Source organism: Micropterus salmoides, unplaced genomic scaffold, assembly GCF_014851395.1.
Source record: "Micropterus salmoides isolate LMB-PRFRI ecotype aquatic unplaced genomic scaffold, ASM1485139v1 Ms_hic_scaffold_11, whole genome shotgun sequence".
Taxonomy (NCBI): domain Eukaryota; kingdom Metazoa; phylum Chordata; class Actinopteri; order Centrarchiformes; family Centrarchidae; genus Micropterus; species Micropterus salmoides.
This window is the reverse complement of record NW_024040152.1, coordinates 13,229,761-13,247,017: the sequence shown is the minus strand read 5'-3', so window position 1 is coordinate 13,247,017 and position 17,257 is coordinate 13,229,761. Positions and strand designations below refer to the sequence as shown.

The 17,257-nt window shown below is 39.6% G+C and overlaps 2 protein-coding genes across 4 annotated transcripts in view; both read left to right on the top strand.

Moving 5' to 3' along the window:
• Positions 1-198: 198 nt before the first annotated feature.
• LOC119897369 (type II inositol 1,4,5-trisphosphate 5-phosphatase-like) lies at positions 199-17,062 on the top strand. 3 transcript variants are annotated; one of them, XM_038711014.1, is made up of 18 exons: positions 199-309; positions 3,365-3,455; positions 4,451-4,621; positions 7,140-7,241; positions 9,160-9,274; positions 10,858-10,974; positions 12,369-12,556; positions 12,765-12,876; positions 12,978-13,087; positions 13,596-13,731; positions 13,999-14,109; positions 14,353-14,518; positions 14,838-15,157; positions 15,264-15,371; positions 15,852-15,936; positions 16,146-16,273; positions 16,389-16,500; positions 16,946-17,062. In XM_038711014.1, the coding sequence occupies exons 1-18, from the start codon at positions 285-287 to the stop codon at positions 17,053-17,055; spliced, it is 2,307 nt and encodes a 768-aa protein (XP_038566942.1). In that variant the 5' UTR covers positions 199-284; the 3' UTR covers positions 17,056-17,062. The 3 variants fall into 3 exon arrangements, with proteins under 3 accessions (XP_038566942.1, XP_038566943.1, XP_038566941.1); XM_038711015.1 differs by lacking the exon at positions 199-309 and adding an exon at positions 1,154-1,214 and having other exon boundaries at positions 14,838-15,073; XM_038711013.1 differs by lacking the exon at positions 199-309 and adding an exon at positions 1,154-1,214.
• Positions 17,056-17,257, top strand: part of LOC119898266 (basal cell adhesion molecule-like) — a 26,231-nt gene continuing 26,029 nt past the window's right edge. The window contains 1 exon segment of the mRNA XM_038712455.1: positions 17,056-17,107. Within this exon segment, the coding sequence (XP_038568383.1) occupies positions 17,056-17,107 (52 nt within the window).

Sequence of the window (17,257 nt, the reverse complement as noted above, 5' to 3'; positions counted from 1 at the left end):
AAATAAAGAAACAACAACAAAAAACGAAGTTCTTTTACAAATCATACCACATTCATCATCAGTGTTTTAATAGGCTATTTACACAATTAAATTATCTTCTTGACGCGTATGGGCTTAACTTTCCGATGTAATACTGAGTGGTAAAAGCCCTTTCCGGTGTTTGTCCAGCCTCCTCTCTGCAGCACACAGTCGGGGAAGGTAAACTCCTCCTACATCACTATTAGCATGGGCAGGCTGAACATTGCTCCTCTGCACAGAACGCGTGGGAGGCGCGGTGCAGGGAGATGTCTAGAGTGATGACAGACTCTGGTATGACAAAAATATTTCTTCAATTGTTGATTTTTGAGGTGGTGAAAGGAAACTCCATTGCATTAATCTGTAGCATTCAGTGTACCCTAATTAGCTAGCTACCTAGCTAATGCTAGCGAGTGGTAGTGGTGGTTGTAGTAGTAGTTGTTTTTTTCAAAGAAGCTAACTTTAGCCAGATTAGCTTAGGACTCGTCCGGCAGAATAATGGTAGTTGTAAATCCTAGTAGTAACGTTAGTATTAAGGCTAACTGTTGCTGCCTCAAAACCAAGCAATTGTGAATGTTACCGCACGTACACAGTTGATTCACGAGTGACTACTAATGTAACATTAAGTCCCAGTGAAATAATGTTCATGGTGCTGTGACAATAAATGACACCTGTTGTGGTTGGTGTAACGTTAGCAGTATCGTGTTTTAATAACAGTGAATTGTGTCATTTATTGAAACAGTTTTGGCTTGCATCTTAGTCAGTTTACTGTTTCATTCTCAGGCTGTTTTCCGGACTTGGATGATCCTCTTAGCTAGCCTGCTAGCTTTAAATCAGTTGTTAGTCTGTAAACTTTCTCCGACCTCCTGTGAAAGAAAGGTGCTTATTGCCTGCTTTGCCTTCAGCTGCAAAATTATCCAAGTGTTTTATTAAGGCAAGAGAAACAATTTGTTAAATTTTTTTTTTTGCATATGTAGTTTTGCATTTAAGTATAAAAAGAAACCACAAAAAATGATTCCTCTGCAGTTTGTTACCCATAGATTTTGACCATAAAGGAAAGTTATGCAATGTTGAACTTTGTGCAGATGTAGTTTAAAAGCTATGACTTCGGAGAACAACTTGACCGCAGATGGAGAGGTGTTGGAGAGTGAACATGCAGTTAGTCAGACTTCATGCAACTCCTCCACAGAGAAAGTTCAGTTAAGTTCATTCATTTGTTAAGAATACTAAAGCATGTGCGGGAATCCCATGTAATAAAATAACGGAGCTACTCACACACACGACGCTCATATGGTCATGGCCTCATCTAGGTGCTGGTTGCAAAAAACAGGTGCAGTATTGGTTAGGGTTTAGTTAAACAGGCTAAATATTAAATGGGTGATTAAAAGTGAAAAAAGCAATGTCAGAAAACTCTGTGCCATACTTTTCGGTAGGACTAACATACTGTGGCATAACTGTCTTCAGTAGAGCATAAACTGCTGTCATTAGTGTATTTTATAACACCACAAGCTAGTGATTTTAATTTTTGATCTGACGCTATACTGTATGTATATGTTAATATCTTCTGATAATTTGTGCATTTAAATCAAGCCCCAAGATTTGTTTTAATTCATGTTTTGCAAGTTTACATTCATTTTACAATGAGAATCTCAATATTATACTGTACAGTGTTTTTTTCTTTCTTTTTTCTTTTTCCAGATACATTGTAGTTCACAGAGAAACACTGTAGGACTCTTGTATAGTCTTACGTTTTATTTTGCATTTTTTATATATTATGTACTATACTACAAGGTTATTACATAACCTTGTAGTATAGTACATTACTATACAAGGAGAATTTCATATGTTAACTTGGAAAACTCTAGAGTCAGTTTATCAGTTACATGTGGGGTTTTCTATGTGTGCACAAGGAGATTTTCACCTTCTCAAATGTAGCATGTCTGTGCACGCTTTCGCTTTCAAAAGCATTTCACAGTTTGCTGGCAATTTTCTCTGTCAAACAGAGGGCCATCTTCTTTTCCTGTTGACACAAATAACAAAGTCACTGGCTTTGAATTAAAATGTCAGTTGTTCCTTCTAGGAATCCTTCTAAATGGCACTTTAGCCTGACCTTGTCGTTAAGCATTTCTTCCATGTTCTCAGTTTGGTACACTGGGCATTTCCTTTTGTAAAAAATAAAAGATTCAGCAAAAAAATAGCCAACTGTGGTAATACTGATTAATACAATTGACATTTTTGGTTGTAATTGAGTCAGACTTTGGTGCTGCGTTGCACATTGGCCTAGCCCTGACAAAAAACATAAATTGTGCTATTGCATTAACAAAGCTTTGTCAGTTTAGTTCAAACATATTTTGACTTTCATTTGGATTGTTTGAAAAGGATTTTTTTATTCACCAGTCCCCTTTGTGTCATAGGTTTAATGCATCTCTGTTTTATATCCTTACAGCTGTGGCCTTGTTTAGAAAACTTGTACAATGTTGTTAGTATTAGTACTGATGAGGTCCACATCCAGTCAGTAACTGTCGGTGTATTTTGAGTCACGGGGTTCTTACATTGAATGCTGCACACAGACCAAGAAATGGATCATATATTGCTTTCAGTTAGTCAAGTAGCCTAGCAGACATGTAATAGAAAATAATAAATATATAAGTAAAAAATAAGTGTTGAAATTATTATTAGGTATTGAAATAGGTATTATGTTTGTTTTTTGGCCATTGAGCAGTGCTGTTGGTCAGGTGCATTGGTTAGCCTGCCTCAACCTTTCAAGTTTAATTTCCTGCTCAAAGAACATGTCTTTCCCTTTCAGAGGAGCTAGCTGTGCCTGCCAAGCTGCAGGAGACAAGGCCATGCTGTCTCATACTTGACACTGAGCCATTAAATCCAACTACTTGGGATGCAATAATTGTAACCAACTGCAAAAGACAGCCACAGTCCATTGGCCACCACAACTGAGCCCTGACCTGGCACTTTTATGATTGACATGTGTGTTACTGTGCATGTTTGTTTTTATTCTTAGTCATAATTGGCTTTAATTTATTCTGCATATCAGAAAAACTCATGGCTGGGTTCTTTCTAATTAGAGTGAGTTGTCTCGGGCTGTAAATGCCATTAAATATTAAGATAATGTTGATGGGTAGGTCTCCCAGCAGCCGGCAAGACACAGTTACACATTGTCTTAACTGGCAACATGCAAACATGATATTCATTTGTGATTCAAAGTGCAGGGAGTTGGAATGGTGCAGAACTGTGCTGTAAAACTGCCATTTACCTTTCATGCTTACCATTGTAAACGAGTAAACTAAACAAACACTTTCTTCATGTCATTTTGTTTGCTGCTCTTCCTGAACAGAGAGATCATCAGACAAAAAGGGAACTTTGGAATGGGAGAAAGTATCTAACAGTGGCACACAGAAGTCCAGAGTGTATTCCAGATCAGAGAGGTGAGGAATTTTTTTTCATTCACATGTGGGAGCTCGGAAAAACAAAATTCTTTCTACCATTATGTATTTTTAAATAGTGGTAGAACGAGCCTTAGAATATTCTACTGCTATAGTGGAAGTACTGTTCTTAAAGTTTCCCAGTGAAGTTTTATTGTAAACAAAGTTTACATTCAGTGTTCAGTGCATTTCTCTTCTTATTTAACATGTGCAACAAATTTTTTTATATCCACGTTTACTTGCTAGATGTCTTCTTCTTTCCTGCCTTTTACTGGTGCATTACCTCCACCTGTAGATCAGTAGAATAGTGTGAAACCAGTGGCAGAGAAATGTCAGGTCAAAAACTTCACAGGGTACCTTTTTGATATCACTCAAGGAAAGGTATTAAAGTGGCCATTTTGAAGCGAAATTACGCTGAGGGAAGCCTACAACATAAACTCTGTAGTTAGGTTGTATAGTTTGAGTGCATAAAAATCTAAATTGCAGTGATTTAAGTACTTTGTTGCTTAAACAGTATTAGAACAGTACTGTGTATGTGCCTGGTTGCAGCTATGTGATCAGTGTTTACTTTATATAAAGCTGTTAAGGTATAAAAATGCAAATTTGTTGATTTGTTTAACCCGGAAGCCACGCTACAGTTAGTTACAGTATATTCCTGGAATCTTACAGGGGGCCAGGGATATTACATTTCTTCCTCTCACCTCAGCCGCATTAGACTTTTTAGTCTGGAGCAGACTGTTGTCTCTGTTAAGCCATGATTTTATTTCTAGCTTTTTGAAGAGTTATAGCTTGATGCAGTTAGGCTTGAGTATCCTGAATGTGAACTGGCAACTGTGCATAGGTGCTTCTAGGCAAAATCTAAACAACCAAACGCACAATTTGTGATAAGATATTCCCACTGAAATCACACCAGTGTGACAAAATGCCCCCGTTTCTATCTTGATCTGTCTCCACTCACCCCCACGCCTATCTGTTATTTCTTCTCTCCCTGTGTTAAGTCAGGGCATCTTCAGTCGAGAAGACCGGGATGACCTGGTGCGCTCCTCCAGCCACACCCCAGCTAACAAAGCCCAGATACTGGCCATGCCACAGTTCGGCCTGCGCGACAACCTTATCAAGTGTGAGCTGCTAAAGAATGACAATCTTTACACTTACCTGGAGGACTTCAGGTAATTTACTCTTCAATGCTTGTCGTGTCAGTTCTGACTCTGTCTTAAAAAGGTACATGCATTTGGCAGATTGGTGCAGGCAGTTTGAGGTACAACTTGGTGATCTTGATGCAATTGAAAATTACTTCACTTTCACCACAGAAAATGTAACATTTTTTACTTACTTGATATCAGTAATGTGCTGATGCTTTGGTTGGGGCTATAGGTTATTTCATATACTAGTGTAGAGGTGTGTGATATGGTCTTTTGCTGTTAATTTTGAAACAGTTAAGAAAAGTGTATAGCTTAATGTATAGGAGCATTTAGACCAAGGAATGCCACATTTAACCTATACCATAATATTACGATACCCAAACTCTTTGTAAGACTCTTATTACTACATTACAGTGATTTTGATTTCCAACTCTTATGTGGAAAACTGTAAGCTTAAGCTTAAAAAAGGTTTGAGAGGTGAGTCGGGATATTTTCATACTATTCAGTTGTGTTAAGCTCAGTGTGGATACTTGAAGTCTTATGTAAAAAGAATGAGTCAGCATCTGTAGGTTTGTATTTCTCTTTGCTAAATTAAGCAACGCTGTTTCAGACGCTGTCAAGAAATGCACCAGCCTAGGGCATTAACATACTGTAGCTCTTTATCTATTATTATTTATTGTAAAAATGAATGTCCCTGTAGAGGCCTGGATATAAGTGTTTTTGGTTGAAAAATAAGCATTTGCAGAAGTCATCATTGTGGTTTGGCTAATAACCACAGTGCCTCCTGCTGGTAGATCTGTGTCTTAATATGTACACCCGTATAAAAAAATAATGCAAAGAATGAAAAATAATATAGATATAATAGGAATGGAAGAAGATCTCTTACAGTGTGTCAGATTTAGGGGCATCTTTACTATGGCATACAACATAGTATTTATAGGTAGATTGTGAAAACGCATGAAAAGAAGAATTATTGCTTTTTCGTTACCAAAGAATGAGCCCTTTATATCTACAGAGGGAGCGGTCCTCTTTTTTGCAAGTTTAGCGACCACCATAGGTTCTCCTGTATGCTTGGAACGGGTTGGTGAGGGTAAGGGTTATCACTTGGCTGCAGTCTAGCTAGAAGCCACGAAATCCTCCACACTGGACATTTTTAAGTTTGAAATACAATGGCAATTGACAAACCATAGTCTCAGTGGATGGGACTATTTCCTCACACCAAAAAGGACCCCTGTTATAGTCCAATTTCAATGCCTTTCTGTGTGGAACTTGCATTTTGGTGCATGTTTCCCCTCGGTGCTCTGAATGTGCTGATTGGCTTATAAGCTTGAATTGTTGCCTTTGTCAGAAACAACACATATACGGAAAAGGCTGCATTTTGTTGCGACACGTGTACATTGCCTTCTTTCATCTCATGTTACAGTACATACTGAGAGCAGTCCAAGATTTTTGTATAAATCCAGCTTCAGCATCTTTCTTGTTAGCTGAGGGTGGGGCCATTAGGGCAGAAAGTGTTGTACAGTGCGTTTGCAGTCAGCACAAAAATAAAGAGCTCTGTGCTGCTCCTGTGCAGCAACGTGAGCAGGGCAGCAGCTGCCTGAAGGTCAGAGGAGGGGGCTATTGAATGGAAGGAAGCTGATTTTCAGTCTGGACCTGCAGAATAAATCTCAGTGGGGACGTTAAAGACGAGGGCTTGGCCCTCTTACCATTTCTCACAATTGTTTCACCCTCTAGCATGGCACTTAAGTTCCAGTGGAGTTGCTCACTGGACAAGACTCAGTGCTCAGTGGATAAGAGTTTTTATTTTCTGCTGTCTCTTTGCAATGCATACAGCTCATATGTGTAACTATGTATAAGGACCAGGTTACACTTGATCATAACTAACATAAATCTTAAAACGTACCAACCATTTCAGAAATCTTTACAGTACAGTTGTGTAACAGTCTGAGTTGAGTGGGCAGGTGGGCTTTTTTACAGTTATTTTGCTGATGAAATACTGCACAGAATAAGTAATGAGGAGGAGTCAAATACTGAGTACAGTGGACAGCTTCCTCAGCACCTTGACAACAGCTGTGACACTCTAAAAAACTGTTTAAAATGTATTTACTCAATACACTGAAATCGATAATCTGTGTCCAGTGTTCTAAAGTGGTCTGTTAAATTTTGTTGTGCTTTTGAAATTATTTAGTATCCTTACTATGAAAGACATTAAAATTTATGGTGTTTGCGTTACAATGCAGTGTGAGGAAAGGGGGTCTGAAGCTATGTGACCATCCAACGAGCAGTTCTGAAGAGTCTGAAAAGACAAGTTTTGCTAGAGACCCTCACAGTGAGCAGGATAAACTAAGAATAGTTAGCACATGGGGCGACTAGATAGCTGAGTGGTTAGGACTCACGGACTATTTGCTGCATGTCATTCCCCTATTCTCTTTCCCCACATACCCTGTCCATTCCCTTCAGTATCACTATAATTAGCACTTGTTCAAACAAACTGATACAGTCCTCTCCTTTGTCCCACTTCTCACCTCTACCTATTCTGTTTCAGCTTTTTTCTTGGCACATACAATGTGAATGGGCAAACCCCAAAGGAAAGCCTCCATCCTTGGCTGAGCTGCACTCTCAACCCTCCTGACATCTACTGCGTGGGGTAAGTCACATTCACCCGTCTGGAGAATAGCTTTGCAATTCTACTCGTAATCCCATTACATAGACAGACAAATACTGCTCCAACCTCTGACTGATGTATGCAACCATTGACGCTATTTTAAGTAGGAGAACATCCCACCCACATTTTCAGCACTATTTGTCCACTAATCCTGCCTACATTTCATTTACAGTGGGTACGGAAAGTATTCAGACCCCTTTAAATTTTTCACTCTTTGTTTCATTGCAGCCATTTTCCAAAAATCAAAAAAGTTCATTTTATTTCTCAGTAATGTACACTCAGCACCCCATCTTGACTGAAAAAAAAACAGAAATGTAGAAATTTTTGCAAATTTATTAAAAAAGAAAAACTGAAATATCACATGGTCATAAGTATTCAGACCCTTTGCTCAGTATTTAGTAGAAGCACCCTTTTGATCTAATACAGCCATGAGTCGTTTTGGGAAAGATGCAACAAGTTTTTCACATCTGGATTTGGGTATCCTCTGCCATTCCTCCTTGCAGATCCTCTCCAGTTCTGTCAGGTTGGATGGTAAACGTTGGTGGACAGCCATTTTCAGGTCTCTCCAGAGATGCTCAATTGGGTTTAAGTCAGGGCTCTGGCTGGGCCATTCAAGAACAGCCACGGAGTTGTTGTGAAGCCACTCCTTCGTTATTTTAGCGGTGTGCTTAGGGTCATTGTCTTGTTGGAAGGTAAACCTTCGGCCCAGTCTGAGGTCCAGAGCACTCTGGAAAAGGTTTTCGTCCAGGATATCCCTGTACTTGGCCGCATTCATCTTTCCCTCGATTGCAACCAGTCGTCCTGTCCCTGCAGCTGAAAAACACCCCACAGCATGATGCTGCCACCACCATGCTTCAGTGTTGAGACTGTACTGGACAGGTGATGAGCAGTGCCTGGTTTTCTCCACACATACCGCTTAGAATTAAGGCCAAAAAGTTCTATCTTGGTCTCATCAGACCAGAGGATCTTATTTATCACCATCTTGGAGTCCTTCAGGTGTTTTTTAGCAAACTCCATGCGGGCTTTCATGTGTCTTGAACTGAGGAGAGGCTTCCGTCGGGCCACTCTGCCATAAAGCCCCGACTGGTGGATTGCTGCAGTGATGGTTGACTTACTACAACTTTCTCCCATCTCCCTGCATCTCTGGAGCTCAGCCACAGTGACCTTTGGGTTCTTCTTTACCTCTCTCACCAAGGCTCTTCTCCCACGATAGCTCAGTTTGGCCGGACGGCCAGCTCTAGGAAGGGTTCTGGTCGTCCCAAATGTCTTCCATTTGAGGATTATGGAGGCCACTGTGCTCTTAGGAACCTTAAGTGCAGCAGAAATTTTTTTGTAACCTTGGCCAGATCTGTGCCTTGCCACAATTCTGTCTCTGAGCTCTTCAGGCAGTTCCTTTGACCTCATGATTCTCATTTGCTCTGACATGCACTGTGAGCTGTAAGGTCTTATATAGACAGGTGTGTGGCTTTCCTAATCAAGTCCAATCAGTATAATCAAACACAGCTGGACTCAAATGAAGGTGTAGAACCATCTCAAGGATGATCAGAAGAAATAGACAGCACCTGAGTTAAATATGAGTGTCACAGCAAAGGGTCTGAATACTTATGACCATGTGATATTTCAGTTTTTCTTTTTTAATAAATTTGCAAAAATTTCTACATTTCTGTTTTTTTCTGTCAAGATGGGGTGCTGAGTGTACATTACTGAGAAATAAAATGAACTTTTTTGATTTTTGGAAAATGGCTGCAATGAAACAAAGAGTGAAGAATTTAAAGGGGTCTGAATACTTTCCGTACCCACTGTAACTGCTTTGGTGCTGAGGATACCATGAAAGTACCCGGTAAAGATGAAATATACGAATCAAAGCAAAGTAAATTTTACCGTTTGTCCTTCCTGACAGTTTTCAGGAGCTTGATCTCAGCAAAGAGGCTTTTTTCTTCAATGACACCCCCAAAGAGCTGGAGTGGACGAAGGCTGTATCCGAGGCCTTGCATCCAGATGCGAAGTATGCCTTAGTAAGGAAGTCTTTTTCTTTTCTTTAATCTTGACCTTGTTTTAATATTGTTAATTAAGTTCTGACAAGCGTTACATGGTGAAATATTAACTTTGATTTTGTTTTAAGTAGGGCTATAGCGAATAGTTTGAAGCTTCATTTTTGCATGTCTATTCATTTGGTTTAAACCCAGTATTTCTGCACTGTTGCTGATAAAAATTACGTGTTATATTGTTTGTAAAATTAGATTCTAGTGGTGGCTGCATGGAATTGTTTCTCAAATTCACTGCTTTGTTCTTGCTAACGCAGCTCCCTCTCTTCATTCACTCTGTAGCTCGTTCAACCACTGCTGCTCTCTCTCTGTATCTCAGGGTCCAACTTTGAATCGTGTGTTCACAAACAGCATCCAACAAATCCTACTCATGCCTTTGTTAACAAAAAAGACAAACTCATTTAATCAGGTGAATCACTTTTTATAGTGTCATAAAACATGACGACAGACATTCGTAATCTCATTTGAAAACCTCAGTAGAAGCTTTGAATGTAAAAAAACAAAAACAAATTTGGTACATGCCTAGTTTACAGTGTATTACAGTGCTACAGTGAAGTGGCAGATACCTCATGCAAATGCCTGTGATCAAAGTAATTGTCTACATAACAATATACCATCACCATTACATTGATTATTACACAGGATATTCCTAAGGAACGGTTATGATATCCTTGCTTATTTGATGAGCTTAGTCAGGCTTTATATTTTTGTCTTTCTCTTTGTCTTTCCCTTATTCGCTTTCATCTACTTCCCTTTTCTTAGCATGCTGACTCTAACATATTGGCTTCCTCTTTTTCTTGGCTTCACTGTTCATCTTTGCTGTAAGACACGCAGCCAGTCCGGTGATGTGTCATTTCTTCATCCACTTATCTGTCACTGACACTATAAAGTGTCAAACAAGCTTCAGATCTGAATGTGGCATTTTGTAGGATTGACAGCAAGGCTTATATAACTGTTTTGCTTCCTCCCATGCACAGCTGCTTCATATTCCATTTTCTTTGAGACAGAGGGTGAGACTAGGGCGTACTCACACTTTGGCGTGCCCGAGCCCGGTACGTTAAACTGTGCCCAGGCACACTTGAAGAGGTGGGCTCCGGCATGTCACGGCATCTAGTATGATCACTAACCGTACCCGAGCACTTAACTTGGACGTGAGCTCCATGGTGCCTTGCGAGAGAGTTTTTATTTATTTTTTTCAAAAGTGTGATAACGTATGTGGAATGTTAGTACAGGCCAGTGGGCAAGTGGGGAGGGGGGGACAATCGTGCTCGGGCACAGTACAATGCAGCCGGGCCTAGTGTGAGTATACCTTAAATGTCTTCAACTGTAAATATTGTTCCAAGTAGATGTGGTTGAAAACAATTAAGATGCTGTTAAGAGCACCTTTAAGCATGCTTCATGTGGCTACAGTGTCACTTGAACTCCACTGACTTCCTATTAAATACCAATATCCAGCAAATGTGCATATTACATTACTGTGATTGTTTTTTTTTTTTTTATCTTTTCAATTTTCCATTTGAAATGACGTGTGAATCTTACATGTTCTGCTACAGGTGAAGTTGGTTCGTCTGGTGGGCATCATGCTGATCTTCTATGTGAAGAAGGAGCATGCAGAGTTCATCTCTGATGTGGAGGCTGAGACTGTGGGCACTGGCATCATGGGAAGGATGGTATGTACTGATTCTACATGTCCTATTTTATTGTGCACTGGTCCTCATGTAGGTTTTATTTAATTTATTTATATAGCTTATTATCTGTATATCTGTTGTTGCGTAAAGATATTACTTTCTAAACGGCGGTGCACTGTTGAGAGCAGCTGTGATCAGAACCCATGCTTAAAGCAAGCTGCCCTTTGTATGTCCACAGGACAGGTACATAAGAAAAAAACACTCCATCCTTTTGCTCACACACCAAATCAAATGTGAATCTACTGCCCTCCTGATGATGGTGATTTATTTTATTTTTTTTTCCCATTCCAGTCCAGTTTTTTGATTCACTGTCCTTGATCGTGCTTTTTCAGTTATAAAATGTATTTCATCCTTGCAAAGCTTCAAACCAGCTTCCAGGCCTCAGGTGCCAAAAATATCTGAAATGATATTTACCGTACTTAACTTCAAAAAATAATAATAGTCCCAAATAGCTGCCTACCCTGTTTACTGGCCTGGTGTGGGAACACATTTTGACAAATAAACGCAGGTCTCCATTAAATGCCTGGTCTGTTTTTTTGTTTTTTGGGGGATTTATAAAACCTCTCAAACCCCTCCGGGTCGCCCGCTTTAGTTGCTTCTAAGCTGCTTATATCGTTAATACAAATATTAATGTTTAAACGTATGATCAATATGTCAGTATGGACATGCTACACATCGTTAGATGGTTAGATTCTCCACAATTCAATCGATCAGGTCATTTAACGGAAACAACAAGCCCCAAACTGTAATTCTTATAGATTTACCAGTGTAACCGGCATGGTACAAGAGATGAAAAGAAAAAGAAAAGTGGCGACTCCGTTACCTTTGAAGTGCTCATTAAGTCCACTCGTTAAGTCGAATGTGTCCATTCCTTGATTATTTATATTCCTTTAGTCTGTAAGGGTCTGTCTGCTAACCTCTGCCACACTTCTCTGATTCTACACTGTGTTGTTTTAGTTACATTGCTGCCTTCAAAATAAAAGCCCATAAGCTGTCTGTCGGAGCTAGATCAAAGTAATGACGCTGTGTCCAGTGGCTCCAACTTCACTCCTTGTGCACTGTTGCAGAATAGGTTATTCTTGTCTCATATGCGGCCATGCTTACTTAGCAGTCCTGCAGTGTCGAGCAGATGGCTGGCAGGTGATCAGTGGGGGCCTTTGTAAGGCTGTTCCATGTTTTCCTGCACTAATGAGAAACTGGTTTATGATCTCCACCAAGAACCATCTGAAACAGTCAAGTATCAAACTGTTTGCATAATATCGGAAAATGTCAAGATATATAAATAAACTACATGTTATCGAAAACATGTTTTTCTCAAAATCTTTTTGCAAAACCTTTTGTTTCCCTCTCTCTTTCAATTGCTCACTGATTTGCAGGGAAACAAGGGTGCTGTGGCAATCCGGTTTCGCTTCCACAACTCTGATATCTGCGTGGTCAACTCTCACCTAGCTGCCCACATTGAAGAATATGAGAGACGTAATCAAGACTACAAGGACATTTGCAGTCGTCTCCAGTTTCGCCAACTTGACTCTACCCAGCCTCCACTCACTATCATGAAGCACGAGTATGAAACCAATTAAATATTAGTTACATTGTCATCATATTGGCATGTGGCGTTTTTTGCTTTAAATCCAGATATGTTCTGATTTATGTTATGTTGTAGTAGCTGAATAAGATATTGCAAATTCTTATCCTGTATGCAACTGTGACAATATTTGATCCACATTTATCTCCATGTGTCTTCCTCCATTTCTCTGTGCTTCCTTCACCAGTGTAATTTTATGGATTGGGGACCTAAACTACAGGATCACTGACCTTGAAGTTGACAATGTGAAGGAGCTAATCAGCAAGAAGGACTTTGAAACGCTGCACAATTATGATCAGGTAATATCAGTGATGGTCTCCTCTTTCTGCTGTTGAAATAGTCCTTACTCAACATTCGTGTTTAAAAGTGGTGATACTTACCGGCTGCATATGGTCCTTAGCTCAAGAGGCAGATCGATGAGGAGGCTGTGTTTGTTGGCTTTGTGGAGGGAGAGATTGATTTCCAGCCCACATACAAATATGACACTGGCTCTGACAAGTGGGATACAAGGTAATATATGAAGCTTGACTGCAAATAGCAGGATGGAATATTTTTATTAAGGAGCTCGTTCTTCAGTGATAGCGTTGTTGTTTATAGTTAAAGTAAGGATAATTGCAGAAAGAAATGTGAAGTAATCCAACTAATGAAACTACACATGCTATTATGCTGTTGTTGTATTTTTTGCAACACACGCACACATTCAACTTATCCCAGAACAGACACTACATTCCAGCTACCCTATTGTTTGTTTATAGAAGTTTTCTAGTCTACAAACAAAATGAATTAATGCCATTAGTTAATGCCATTTTAGAAAGAGCTGCTCAGTATTCTGCTCTTTCAAGCATGCTAGAGAATTTCCCAATGGAAAAAATAATTAACTTTGATAAAGTGTATATACAAAAATACTGTAATACAGATGTAATTTTTGTCTTATGCATTTTAATACTTTGTATAGGACAAGGTCAAGGTATACTAAACATACTTCAGAATGAACATCTGTTCTTTCTTCTGCATTTAGTGAAAAATGCCGTGTGCCTGCGTGGTGTGACCGTATCCTATGGAGAGGGAAGAACATCAAGCAGCAGCATTATCAGAGTCACATGGCTCTGAAGACCAGTGACCACAAACCAGTCAGTTCCCTGCTTGTCACTGGGGTAAAGTATTCAGCCCTCTAACTAATTTCATCTTGAATTTCTTTCATTTAGTTTCTTGTTTTGGGCGAAAAAAGTCACAGTGGTCCTCCTTGTGAAGTTCCTTTCTTTTGAAAAATAGTGGAGGGGAGAAGAGATAAGTCAATGAAAAGTGCACTGAGATTGGACTTATCTGCTCACTGCACTCCAACAGGCTCCTATCACATATGTATTGCAGTATTATGTAAGGGAAATATAACACCGATGTCTATGCTGCATTGTCTCCTACAGATCAAGAGAGTAAATACTGAGGCCTATAAGAAGACCTTTGAAGAGATAGTACGCAACATAGACAAAATGGAGAATGAGTGTATTCCATCTGTAACCTTGGCCAAGAGAGAGGTAAAGTTTCCCATCATAATCAGTTCTATTACAGTGTAATGGGAGCTGTAATGCTTCTCTGATACACATTGTACAATAAATTATGTTCCTTTTAATAAATTCAGTAAGTTAACCACCACTAATGAAGCAGTGTATTGATCTCGGGCTGTGAGCCTAATGCACACATTTAAAGGATACATTTACATGAAATAGAGTAGAGTCTTTCCATCTTGCTTCATGAAGCCTTCCCTCTTGTTCTTTTAGTTCCACTTTCAGGATGTGAAATTCATGCAGCACCAGGCGGAGACATTGAGCATCATCAATGACGGGCAGGTCCCGTGTCAGTTTGAGTTTATCCAGAAGCCGAATGAGCCCACGTACTGCAAGCCCTGGCTCACAGCCAACCCCCCCAAAGGCTTTATCGCTCAGGGTGAGTAGCACATACAGTCTCATAGAGTTTCATCCAGGAGTAACATCATTGTCCTGCCTTTAGATTTAGAAATTGTATAAGTACACCATGAGCTTTGAGGCAGCTTTGATTTTGACTCACAATGGCAGGCTTTCTGTTGTACAAGATGAAAATAGATCAGGGGTGGTGCTTGGTGCTTTGCAAATCCTCATACGCTATTACCTAAATAAGTGACCTTAGCGCAACATAACTCATAACACAACTGATGCAGCAGGCATCAGTTCCTGAATTATGACAGTTCAGCCCCTTACTTTGTATGTGCGTCTCTCTCAACATCTAGGTGCTTCTGTAGACATTGATCTTGAGGTTTTTGTAAACCGCTCAACGGCGCCTGAACTTAACTCGGGCAAGGAGCAGATTGAAGACATCCTGGTGCTCCACCTGGAGCGTGGCAAGGACTACTTCATTTCTGTGACAGGAAACTACCTCCCCAGCTGCTACGGCACCTCCATCCATTCATTGTGTCAGCTGAGGGAGCCCATTAGGGACATGCCCCAAGGGACCCTACGTGAATTGGTTAGTGATCCCATGTGCAGATCGGGGACAGTGTCCTTGAAATACCTCTTCTCCAGTCAGGGTTGTGTCACAGGCCACAGCATGGTAGTTTGTTTATTTTTAATTTATATAGCTTTGCAGATTTGAAGATAAACACAGAATCCATTTTGAATGAACTGCTTCTCTTTGCTCTGGTTGTTCTCAACATCAGGCGGAGAAGTCTGGAGATGAGAATGCAGCAAAGAGTGAAAAGCCCCTAGACATTCCTAAAGAACTGTGGATGATGGTGGATCACTTGTTCCGCAATGCAATCAAACAGGTCAGAAGATGTGTTGCTGAAGCTTCTATGTTAGTGGTCAAAAAACACTGTACTCCTTTTTAGGTATTTTCACATTTGCAGGTTTGTATAATTAAAGTGAATTATGTAACTCTTGGCCTCCTTCCAACCTATTTGTCTTTTCTTATAAATTGAAGTTGCTGCATGCACATGAGAATTAAGCACAATAATAAAGTCAATATTTTAAAGACTAGGCTACAAAGACACTGGTATGACTGTAGTTTTGCCTGCCAGCCAAGAAGCTTTGTAGAGTCTCTGCATTCATTTGGTGAAGGGAATTCTTTACTGTTAAAAGCCTTGATTCAGGCAGTTTAAACACAGCATTCGCTTTTAATTTTAATTAAGTCAAAGTCCATTGTAGCTCCACCATGCCTCAAACCGTCTTCAGCCCAAGTGAATTTTGCTCCTTGCCTTGCTTTTTAAGGACACAAATATTTAATATTTAATGTCCTCTATTTACAGGAAGACATATTTCAGCAACCTGGGCTTCGGAGTGAATTTGCAGAAATAAGGGATTGCCTTGACACTGGCATGCCGGATTCTCTTCGTATCCTTCAAAACAGTTGCCATCATAGCCATAGTGTTCATCTTTATAGAAGTTATGAAGTGAAGTACATAGATATTAAATGTTGTGTTGACATTATAATGAACCCTTGGATTGCAATCGTGTATTTGATTCTCATTTTGCACCTACTACATTTCAATACATGCATCTCTGAACAAGAGTGATGTCCTTGACTCTGTATTGACTTGCAGCTGGTAGTAACCACTCAGTAGCAGAAGCCTTACTTCTGTTTCTAGATGCCCTCCCAGAGCCTGTGGTTCCCTTCTCCTTTTACCAGCAGTGCCTAGAAAGCTGCTCCAACGCCAGTCAGTGTGAGAAAGTGAGTGAGACTGGCTGCAGTTAATCACTGATCACTAATAATCTATTCCAAGATGTGTTCAAATCATAAAGTTAATCTCTGGCTTTTTTGATACAAAAATGTATTTTGTCTGCAGGTTATTTCCATGCTACCTCAGTGCCATCAAAATGTGTTCAACTATTTAGCTGCTTTTCTCCGAGAGCTTTTGAAGAATTCTGCTAGCAATCGATTAGATGTCAACATTTTGGGTAAGAAAAGAGAGCAGGTTGCACAGTCTCTTTCATTTGTGAATGTGTCATTATTAGCTATTGATTAGTCAACATGTTGGGTAAATGAAGAGAAACTAATGAATAAAGCAAAATGGAAAGTGAAAGTCCTGTTTATTCTGTTCTGTTTATAACTCAAGGACTATTTCAACTTACTTTCTGTTCAACTTACTCTGTGCAAAACAGGCAGTTTCTGTAAAAGATAATGTGTGCTCACCCAACCTACCCTGTATAAATAAAGGCAAAGGGAATTGTACTACCATCTAAATATGATAATTATTTAAAATCCTTCTATTTCCTTAAATTTCTTCTCATGTTCTCTGTCACATTCGTCTAACCTCTGCTAATTAAGATAGTACATTACAACTAAGAAAAGGAACATGCTATTTATTATTCAATATGAACAATTTGTTTTCCTTCTTCATAGCAACTATTTTTGCCTCCTTGCTCCTGAAGTCACCCATGAAGCAGGATCTTGCAGAAAAGAGGAAGACTCAAGAGTTTTTTCAGCACTTCCTGACCCAAGGGTCCTCCTAGATGGAGGACTTGTCCCTCTTGTCCTTCATGCTGAAGCTGAACACTAAACACTGTACAGTCCAGTATTTGAAATAAACTGTAATTATTTCTTATATTCTTAGATGGCTCTTTGTATAGATATAGTATAATTACTGAAAATGACATCTCTTATCTGATTTTTGATCTGTTGATGCACAGAGTTTATTGTATATCATTGAGCCTC

Bases quoted from the DNA above. Each gene is read 5' to 3' on its own strand.
- LOC119897369 (XM_038711013.1), top strand. From the start codon at position 1,169: ATGCAGTTAGTCAGACTTCATGCAACTCCTCCACAGAGAAAGTTCA. The intron at 12,557-12,764 runs GTATGAAACCAA...TTCCTTCACCAG, and splicing joins CTCACTATCATGAAGCACGA to TGTAATTTTATGGATTGGGG. The intron at 12,877-12,977 runs GTAATATCAGTG...TATGGTCCTTAG, and splicing joins CGCTGCACAATTATGATCAG to CTCAAGAGGCAGATCGATGA.